This window comes from Capsicum annuum, chromosome 1 (assembly GCF_002878395.1).
Source record: "Capsicum annuum cultivar UCD-10X-F1 chromosome 1, UCD10Xv1.1, whole genome shotgun sequence".
NCBI classification, from domain to species: domain Eukaryota; kingdom Viridiplantae; phylum Streptophyta; class Magnoliopsida; order Solanales; family Solanaceae; genus Capsicum; species Capsicum annuum.
The window spans coordinates 125,263,598-125,274,980 of NC_061111.1; the positions used below are offsets into that span (position 1 = coordinate 125,263,598).

Sequence of the window (11,383 nt, forward strand, 5' to 3'; positions counted from 1 at the left end):
AAGGGAATTTAAAAGGTGGCTTGGGACACCTAACAATGTCAAGTGCCGACTCTGGAGTTTAATTGTAAAATTATTTTCAAAACATATTTTCTTTTATCACGTTAATAATTAAAACTTTTTTGAACTATAAAAATTGAATCTTCTTTTGGTAAAAAAAAGGTGTGGCAGAAGTCATTCATAGTTCACAGTTCTCCTATATGTGAGCTATGAAAATAATATTTCTTTGCTGAATTGAACCTATAGCTGACCTTTTGTGCTTAAGGAAAGATGTGATGCATCTCCCCTTTTTTTTTTGGTGATTCCTATTGTGTGCTAACATATTTTAGCTAATCTGATCCTAACAACATTAAGATTCCTTGTATAAGGATAAACTCTACTATATATAGTTTTGCTACTCAAAATTCGTATCTTGAATGAGTTGTATATGTTGTAAAATATTTGAATATGTCTTGATACTTCTAGTTCTCATTCTTAATGGTGGTATTTATGCTTTATCATGTTGATATCTTTTTTTCCTATTGTTGGTACTATTGAAAATTGTTGAAAACTTGTATATCTTCTATTTTCATTGCTAAATTAACAAGGTAGTCTGCTAAAGTATTACCTTCCCTATTATGTGTGATATTGTAGCATCTAGTTCTCTCATGAATTTTTTATTTCCTCTACTTATTCTATTAATTTCCATGGAACATGCCATACTTCCCTTATTATGTTCACTATTACCAATGAATCTGATTTTACCTCCACTTCTTGGTAACCCTTAGTTAGATAGTATTTCAGTGTTTCTAGGATTGCTCTTACTTATTCTTCAAAATTAGTTGTTATGCCAATTATTTTAGCTTGGACATACACTAGATTTTCATGATAGTCCCTCAAGCCAAAACCATAAGATTTCATACCAGAGTTACCTTTGTATGACCCATCTATGTTGTATTTAAGTCTTTCTACGTTTGGTACAGTATATTTGATAGCATAGACATATAATTCTGGCTTGTAATTCCCTAATATTTGAATCATCTTCTTCTAATCAGTTCCCACATTCTTGATCCAAGGAAACCTTACCCTTAGCATTTGCATAATTATCATGTACACCTGGTATATCTTGTTATTGAGGTTTAGGTCTCCTTCATTTCTTCACTTGTTCCTTCTTTTTCCATAGTATCCACATTATTATTGTTTGTCTTATACTGTAAACTTATTGTAGCTTTATTGGTGCATCTGTGTATCACCAACTCATAGTGTCTTATGATATCTACAATCTTTCTATCTTGGTACCTGTAAAATCAGCAAAATGCTTTCATAGCTTTATAGCTATGAGAGCTGTTAGAAAGAGGTGTTTCATAGTTTCCTAATTATACTCCTTACAGCACTAAAATTTTTACACAATGTTCATCCTCATTTTTATAATATTATCATCAGTGGTTATCCTTTTTTCCATACTATTCACAAGAAAAATTATATTTTTCTAGGCTGTCCTTTTAACCATATCATTTTGAAAACCTCCCTCATTTCCTTCTTATTTCTCAAGATTTTACATGCATATTTGATAGTGAACTAACCCACTAAGGTTTCTATCCACCAAGCCTTATCCCTTTCATTTTCCTTGAATTTAATTTAATGTTCTCTATTGTATGCTCAGTCATCCCTTCTGATATATGAACCCTTAGTTTCTCCATCACTAGTTATGAAATTCTTGACTTCTAGGTCTTCTTCTACATCAAACTCCTCCTCAACATAATATGTTCGTTTATCAAATCAAATACTAACTTCTTCTACTTTCACTTGTCATTAAATACTGTGTTTCACTTACTCACTAACTTGTGTCAGTTTTCTCCATACATGTGAAACCCCTAAACCTTAGGCAGTGATGGAATTTTTTTCTTGCAGTATTTATTCCACATGAAATGACCCCATTAAGAACTAGTAGTTGTTCTAAAATTTCACCACACCTTTTCAAAGAGTTCATCAGGTACAATACACAATAACCTAAAACCCACTTCTCCTTCCACCTTTGGATAACAAAGTTCATCTCAAGCCACACAGTGTTTGCCCTTTAGACCTTCAAGTTTACCTTAAAAGAATCTTGCGATGAGCTTATGAATATGATTGATCACTTTTTTTAGAGTATCCATTGCTTACATTAGATATATTGGTATTTTTTGAAGCATATTATTTATCAATATATGTCGTTATCCTTAAGTGAGTAGTTTGTTGTTCCATGTCATAATCATTTTTGCCACTTTCTTTATTAAGTCTTCAAAATGAATTTTCTTCTTTTTCCCATAAAAATGAGGCATCCCATGCAGGTGAAAGGAAAGGATCCAATGACAATGTTTATTAGTCTTTTTAACCTTTTATTATCAACAATTGAAACCTTTTTGTGTAAGTACATGAACTTTTAGAGAGACTAATCAGCTGAGCAGAAACATTTTTGTACCTTTGCAATACTTTCATCATTTTATTCATGGACTCTTTGTGACTTGAGCAGAATAGGATTGTCTCATCAGCATATGATAAGTGATTAATCTTCTCACTCCTTTTTGAAAGGCCAAAACCTATGAAATCATTGTCATAATTTATCATTTAGGCTTCCAACAAGGACCTCGATTGCAATTACGAATAAAGTAGGTGATACAGGGTCACCCTGTTTCAAATCTCTTGCAGAGGAAAAAAATCCATATGAGTTGCCATTAATCAATACAGAATATCAGTTACTTAGAATCAATCTCCATATCATATCTATCATTCTTTTAGAGAAGCCAAATTTCCTCATCACCTTTATTAAGAAAATTTACGGCACTCTATCATAAGTCTTTGTCATGTCCAGTTTCACAACTATATTGTGTCATTTGTTCTTTTTATTAACATCTCTTATAATCACTTATGTCACTAATACATTCTCTGTTGTACTTCTTTCTTTCATGAAATCTGACTGTTTTTTTGTGATAATATTTGGTAAAACTGCAGCAATTCTCCCATTGATAACCCTTGATATCACCTTATTATTTATGTAAGTACTAAGACTGATAAGCTTAAAGTCAATAAATATTTCTACTTTTTTTGTATTAGGACTAGGTTGGTATGTGTGATAAACCTAGGTAAATGTCGTCACCATCTTCTTTTCGTGAAAATATCATCTAAAAAATTAATTGATTTAATTGTGAAGCGGCGCTAATTGAATTTAGTGGGAAATTATATGTTATATATGCAGAAGGTGTTTGTGAAATATGTTAAAATAAGTCACTATGGAGTCGTTTGGTAGATTGTATAAGAATAATGCAAAATATGGTGTGTTAGTAATGTTTGTATTAGTACTGCTTGTGTTAGCTATGCTTGCATTAGTTATGCTTGTATTTTTCTTATGCAGTGTTTGGTTTGATGTATTAAAAATAACATGAATTAAATAAAAAAAAATACAAAAATATTCGTCATATATATGTTGGAAAGGATGTGAAATTTTTTATGAGAGATAATGGTGTCTTTAATCATGTTAATGCATGTATTGGATCCATTGCATTACTAATACCATGGATTTTGAGGTATTGGTAATATACACCTCAATACACGATAGAGTGTATAATTAATGCAAGCATTAGTTATACATAGGGTGCAAAAGTATATCAGACAAGGTATTAGTAATACACATTAAACTAATGCATGCATTAATTTTTCAATACACTCTACCAAACAACCCCTATTCATAAAAATTTTGGTTATTGTTGTATTGTGTTTCTCGATTTCATCTGCAATTTCTCTGTATTTCTCTTCTCATATGTATTTTTAATTTCCTTTACCGTTCCATTGCAAATTTAGTTATTTGTAATCAAAGACGTTTCAATAAAATTAGTGGGCTAAAATCAAATTTCAATCTGAGACATTAAAGTTATTTATATACATAATATATAAGAAATTAGTATGGCCTTTTTTCTATTTTTTATTTTTCATAATTTTTGTTTTTAGTGTAGTAATATATTTCACATGGTCATATTATTATTTATAATAATAAGGATTGATTCAAGTTAATAAAGATTAACCATATATTTTTAATATATTATCTTGAATGTTATGGTAAAAATGTTATTATTTATTACTATAAAGGTATGAATAGTTGGCTCAATATTTTAAGATATTTATAGTGAATGATAATATTTTTTTATATATATTTTATATATAAAAAATAAAATTTAAATTTAAAACAAAATCTTTTGTGGCCTCAAAATTTTAGGGCCTAAAACAAACACTCTACTAGCCTTATCTTTGAATTGTCCTTGTTCGTAGCTCTTCCAATTAACTAATATAGTCAAGTTGGTTGCTATGGTGTTTGTTCTATGATACAAGTTTGTTTTTATCGCATTACATCAACTATGAAGTTTAAATCTGTATAATCTTACCTCCCTAATTCAGGAGCCAAATTAGTTAATTTTTGTTTATTCTTTTAAACAATTTGAGAATTGTGCAGTGTGTCGGTTTTAATGCATGCTAAAATAAGCACATGTGATGTATGGTGTTGGTGGAGCTAAGACTAAAGTGTAGAGCTGATATTGATGTCTTAACAGTTAACACCCAACTTGCCCTCTTTCCCACTTTACGTGCCTATTCAACAAACTTTTTCCCAACTTATTTCCATGTTTAAGGACAATTTTGTATTAAATTATAGCTACATGAATATAAATAATTGAATACTCAAATCTATATTCCTTTCCTTATGTTTTTCGAATTAAAATAAACTACCAAAGTTCATATTTAAATTTTGAATTAGTCAATACACACGGTTGGACAATAAAATTCTCGAGTCAGGAAAACAAATAATTCGATGCAAGAAAATATTACAACAATTAATTTATTGATTTCAATATGTGAGTGTTACAATCTCTATGAATCTCTGATTCGCGTTTCCAAATATAAATTCAATAGCTTAAAGCTTGATCTTGGACCATTTCTCAATTTGTCCGTGTCATCCTTGCGCAGGGGCCATGCTAATCTTCTCTGTATCGTTCCAATTTTATCGGATGTCAATTTGAACTTGATTTATTGATTTGAGGGTCTTGATCTTGACTTGTGCTTGAATTCAAGGGCTTTTGAGCTTGTTCTTGAATATTGCGGTCTTGATCTTGAATCTTGATGAACTTGCGGTCTTGATCTTGATGAACTTGCTTTGAATGTCTGAGCTTTGAAATTGCGGTGTTTGATCCACGAGCTTTCTCTTGCTTCTTATTAGAGTTCTGATTCTCTTGCTTCTTGTTAGAGTTTTGGGGTTCCTTTTCTGAATTATGACACCCTTATTTGTAGTTGTGGAAAAGGGAAAGTCATGATGGAGAGGACTTCATTTGACCAATCAGATTTGGATGACGTGACACCTTTATGGGCTTTGATTTCATGGATCTGCTGCATCATTTTGACATGTGGCATGATCCTATTGGATCCTTCTCTTGATTTGGGATGCCACGTTATTTGACACCTGACGCTTATTTGGGCCTCTAAAATATGATAATATCTTGGATTTAGTAAAATGGATTCATCATTTGTAGCCCAAATTAATGGACTGACCCAATAAAAATTGAACTTTATTTAAATTCATATATATTTGGACTTAAATATTTAATTCAATTATATTAATTCGCAATATTTATTTGGAACTAATATATGTTGAATTTAATATAATCCAAATTTCATATGCATCAAACTAATAAAATTTTATTGCGTACACACACATTCCATATTTAAGATCTTACTGAGGAAACATCTTTTCTTCAATAAAAATGAAAGGGTGTCTTGAGCAAGATTTTATAAAAGAAGCTAGTCGTTTTACGTACTCTTAAGTCAAATAGTTTTAAAGTATTTTGAGAATATGATAAAATAAAACATGTTTTTAAATATTTATTTTTAAAGTTAAAATTAACTCCTGACTTGGCTTCTATGTTATATAAATAGACTCTCAGTGAGCCAGCTAAGCAGTTGACGTGGAGCGATCAAATTCATCAGTGGCAGTATCCCATTTCTCCTAAAAGAACGTTGATGCTACGGTTGTAAGTTGGAACGATGTTAAACGTAATTAGTCCAACTTTGGCACCTAATTATTCGTATCATCTAATCTAAAAAAGACATACGAGTGAGAAACGACCCATTTTAAATACAACTATAATACAAATTTATATCTATATCTATATCAACATTTATATTTATAATTTATAATTTATATCTATTCTATATCTATAATCTATAATATATTAAAAGTGTGAACGATCTTAGAATTATCGCCTATAATCTATCTACAATCTATAATCTATATCTATAATTTATCTATAATTTATAATCTATAATCTATAATCTATAGCTATATCTATAATTTATAATTTATATCTATATATATATCTATAATCTATATTTATATCTATATCTATATTTATATTTATAATATATTAAAAGTGTGAAGATACTTAGAAAAAGTGATTTGACTTTTCTTTAGACAAAACTGTCTTTTCATTATTTTTAAAATTTATTATTTAATTATTTTTTATTATATTAACTAGATTTCCTACAAAATATGGGACTCCTAAAATATATGGTAAGAGAACTAATTAATATTTTTTTTTCTACTATACTTCCTAAAATATATGAGATTCTTAAAATATATGGTAGGAGAATTAATTAATATTTTCCTTTCTACTTCAATATTGAGATGTACGTTAAACTAGAGAACAAATCGGTTTTCCTATTGGGAGAATATGATTGATGTTCATCTAACTTGATTCGATTGCATGTCTAGATTGGTGGATGCTTGATTTTCTAACCCTCAACTTCTTCACTGTTTTTGTCAGCATAATAGAATTCAACATGTGCGTATATGAATGTCTTCTTTGTTTTTATTCAAAATCATTCTTTAGGTTCAAAATTTTCGCTCAGACAAGAAATAGTTGGATCAAAATCGAAGCTCTGTGATCACTATTATATTCTTTTAATAGTTTACAGGTCGTAGATGAATGTCGGTTGGTTTTGAAGAATTTCTTGTGTAAAAGTTAGGTTTAATTGTATTGGTTTGATATCTCTATTATCTTATTGTTTTATTTTTGTAGATGAATTTCGATCGGCTTTGAGAAATTTTTGTGTGTAAATTTTAAGTTTATTTGTATTGTTTTGATATCACTTTTATCGTATTATTTTGTTGCAGTTTACAAGTGATAGATAAATGTTGATCGATTTTGAGGAATATTTTTATGTAAAGGTTAGGTTTAGTTGTATTATTTTGATATCTCTATTATCGTATTATTTTATTATTGTTTACAGGTGGAAGATGAGTGTCAGACGATTTTGAGAAATTTTTTATGTATAAAGATTAGATTTGATTGTATTATTTTGATGTCTCAATCATTGTATTGTTTTGTTGCAATTTACAGATGATAGATGAATGTTGATCGATTTTTAAAAATACTTTTGGTAAAGGTTAGGTTTAATAAATAAATTCTCCATATTTATATACTCAAAAGATATTAAATTAAATTATTATATTCATCTTTATTATTTAAACAAATATCCTATTTAGTGTAATGTTTAAACTCATTAAAGTGAGGTACACGCGCAAAGCGCGTACACCTAAACTAGTAATATCTTAAAAGTGTGAACGACCTTAGAAATGTCGTTGGAACTTTTTGCTCTTCACTAAAAGTCTTTACCTTAGACAAAATCGTATTTTCACTATTTTTTCTAATATTTAAAAGTTGAAAATTAATTAAATATATTTATGATAAAATTTTTATTTTTTTTAATATTTAAAAGTTAAAAATTAATTAAGTATATTTATGATAAAACTTTTCCTTATTAGAAGTAATCACAATTAATAACAACTAATATTTTTTTCAAAAGAGAATTCTAAATCAACTAAATTTATCACAATTAATGAAAACTAATATTATTGTTTTTTCAAAAGAGAATTCTAAATCGACCAAATTTGATTTTAACAAGATTTAAAAAGTCTTTTTTACACTTAATTAAAAAAATTCATAATAAATAAAATTATTTAATTTAAAATAATTAAAAATTATACGTGTGAGATACACGCGACTAAACTATCATAATAAAATGGCGTCACCGGACTTGTGTAACGTAACGTAAGTATATAGTTGTAGTAAAGATAAATACAGAAATACAAGGAATGAGGTGTCGAAATTATAAATTTCTTAGCTCACCCTCTTAATAGTTGTAGTAACGTAACGTAAGTATCCTTTTCGCCTAACTCCCACCTTCCTCTTTCCCACCGTTTCTTCCTCGCCTTATTTCTCTTTCTGCCTTTGCTTTCTCCTCTTATCTCCTCTGCTTCAAGGTACCCCAAGATTCCTTTTTTATAATTCATTCATACTATATTTGTATATCTCTTTGAGTTATATATCTCTATCTCCTCCCCAGCTCTTTTTCTATAATCTATAAATAGTGAGTGGATAAAACAGGGGAGAGATTAATTTATTGCTTACTGGTGCTGATCAGATGGCAGATAGCAGCAGAACTGAAGAGTTTTCTGTTTGCTCTCAGGTACTTGAAATTCTCTTAATACTGTTTTCTCCATTACAAACGGAAATCGTTGCATTTTCTTTGATCTCATTGGGTAAGGAACATTTCTCTTGTTTCATCAATTAATAACAAAACAAAGACTAGTCCGATGCAATTTATAAGTACCTTTAATTTCTCTGTGTATATGTGTAAGATTTACAAAGCATTTATATTATAACTTAAATCTTACTGATTTGGGGTCGAAGTTGATATGCATATGTGGTTCAAATAATAGAAGGTGCATAACTTAAAGGTCTTCTGTAATACGAGAGATATTGAGTACTGGAGTAATTAGATTTTAATTAAGTTAATTATGAACGATACAGGGTTTATGAAACTTAAATACTTCCAAATCCCACCTTTTCACATATATTACTCTTTGATTTTATTATTCTACCTTTTTTTTTAATTCGTTTGTGAAAAAAAAAAAGTCTCTTTTACTTTCTTAAAATTTTTTAATATTAACTTTTTACATGTATGTATTTAATTTAACATCAGAAGATTCAGAAATATTTTTACTTTAAAAAATTTATGTCATGCCAAAACGTGATTACAACGGAGATAGTATTTGTTTTAGAAAAGAAGTTTGAGAGAGTAAACACGAAGCGTGTTTGATATAGGACCTAACATACGTAATTGATAGTTACATGAATTGAAAGTTGGCCAGGGTAGCTGCCCTCTGCTGCTAAAAAAAAGAAGCTTATACCTTGTTATGCTATTTTTTTTCTCGTCTTCCAATTAAAGTCAATATATATAGTAGTGGTATATGTATATTCTTTATATAATAATAATCACATATAGAAGATGGAATATTTAAGAAATTTGGATCAGTAAACATGCAAGAATTCAAGGGTCGAAATATTTTATTATTATATTAATCTTCTAAGGTTAATATCAATATTAATTAGGAGTAGTTGTTTGTTCAATAAGTAGGTACATACTAGCTTTCAAAACCATAGTTGCATTCAAACTCTAGACGCTTTGTGTGACTTTTTATTGTTGAAGAGTTGAAGCACGCATTTAATCCAAGGTTCCTCTCAGAACATGTAATTTAAAGCATATACGAGTTCACTCACATATTGTGGTGTTTTATTTTAGTTTTGTGTGATTATTACATCTTTTCGTAAAGTACCGAACCTGATTAGAATAAAATTACGTAAATAAAACAAAGAAGGATCATATTAGAGATACAAAATTAGCCCATAAAATTATAATCCATCAAATGTGTCTTGGTTTGGATTGAATATTGAACTATTTGATATCTAGCCTAAACTTATAATGAAAAGTAAAAATATTTTGAGAAATATATTTGTTTTATTTGATATGTTATACGTAGTCATAATAAAGAAAATTAATGATTTTATAACATACTAAAAATAATTATAACGGAAGAGTTGAGGAATTGAGTTATGACTCGGATTTCATTTCATTTTAATTCAACTAATTCTAGGCCAAGTAACTTTTGAACGGATCAATAACATTCCCATTTAAAAACACAATCCATTTTGATTAGTGATTAGTCCAAGTTTAACTGACTCCTCCCATTTACAACGTAAAGATCATGTGTTGGTAGATTAGAAGAGGGCACAAGTCAGAATATCTTTTAATTATCTGCATTAGCTGTGAAACCCGATTATGTTCTTGGTTCCATACGACTTTCTTTGTAATTTTTGTAGTGCGGTCCAAGAAATATCTTGAGACATTTCCTTAAATTAAAAAAGACATAACTATGATGTAGATAGATTTGTGGGGTTGAAGGGGCAAAGCAATCACGTGTAGCCTGCTCTAGGGATCAAAAAAGAGTGGTCTCCAAAAGCTATATGCTTTCTCTTTTAGATTTATCTATGTAAATATTTGAGCCACTCATGGCTTAGATTCAATTATTTTAGGACTCTATATTTGAAATATGTCGGCACTAACTTAATTGGAAATCAAGCTACTTAAATAGGATGTAGTATCAGTCGTCTCCTGTGTTCATTATATAGTTCTTAATTAAATAGGAAATTTGGTGAAATTGCCTTAGTTTGAATTAGAAGTTCCATTTTATAAATTATCCGTTTTACAAATGTTAACACAAGTTGGACACGTAACTACATACTATGACCCAAATGATGAATTATATTTGGTCGTATAAAAATAAATAAAGAATTATATTAGTTAGTCTATAGGTAACTAGACTACTAGAATAGATTTAGAAAAGGTCTAAGTCCTCCAACTTTTAGTTGATTAGTCTTTGAAAGTTTGGTTGTATTTGGGATTTTTATAGCATGTTTGTGTCAACTGATTTTAAAAAGTATTTAAGGGTTGGTTTGGCAGAGTGTATTAAAAAATATAATGCATGTATTACTTAATATGTACTACTAATACTTTGTTTGGTTAGTTTTTTTTGTCTATGTATAACTAATGCAAACATTAGTTATTCACTCTATTATATATTGAAGTGTGTATTAGTAATACACTCCATTTCCTATGTATTAGTAATACCAAAATTTTTAACACATGCATTAACTTATTAAATAACCTTAATACCCCTCAATTTTTCTCTCAAAATATTTCATAATTTTTTTCCCGAAATTTTAATTTTCAAAAGTGAATTTTCTCAAAACATTTCACAATTTCTTTTCCCACCATTTAGTTTACAACAATGAATAGTTGAATAAATAACCGCAACATATTTTTGCTTTGAGGATCTTTAAAAAATAAAAAATTGAGACTATTCGTTAATTTTACATTTTGTATTTTATTTTTGTTTCAACTATGTTAATCTGTTAGCGTAACATTTCATGACAAAGGTCTTGCAATTAATCCTAAATCTCTATATACTAGTTCAACAATACTAACT

At 28.9% G+C, this 11,383-nt stretch overlaps 1 protein-coding gene and 1 non-coding gene across 6 annotated transcripts in view; one reads left to right on the plus strand and one right to left on the minus strand.

Annotated features, from left to right (window-relative positions):
• Nucleotides 1-4,922: 4,922 nt before the first annotated feature.
• On the minus strand, nucleotides 4,923-5,028 carry LOC124892606. The gene has a single exon (XR_007050341.1). It is a non-coding gene; the product is annotated as a U6 spliceosomal RNA (small nuclear RNA).
• A 3,115-nt stretch (nucleotides 5,029-8,143) lies between these two features.
• LOC107878678 overlaps nucleotides 8,144-11,383 on the plus strand; it is an 8,867-nt gene continuing 5,627 nt past the window's right edge. The window contains exons 1-2 of one of the 5 annotated variants that reach the window (XM_016725761.2): nucleotides 8,144-8,317; nucleotides 8,442-8,523. In XM_016725761.2, coding sequence (XP_016581247.1) covers nucleotides 8,479-8,523 — 45 coding nt within the window. In that variant the 5' untranslated portion in view covers nucleotides 8,144-8,317; nucleotides 8,442-8,478. Of the gene's footprint in view, nucleotides 8,524-11,383 lie in introns of all 5 variants that reach the window. The other 4 variants (XM_016725770.2, XM_016725786.2, XM_016725778.2 and 1 more) reach the window with 4 other exon arrangements.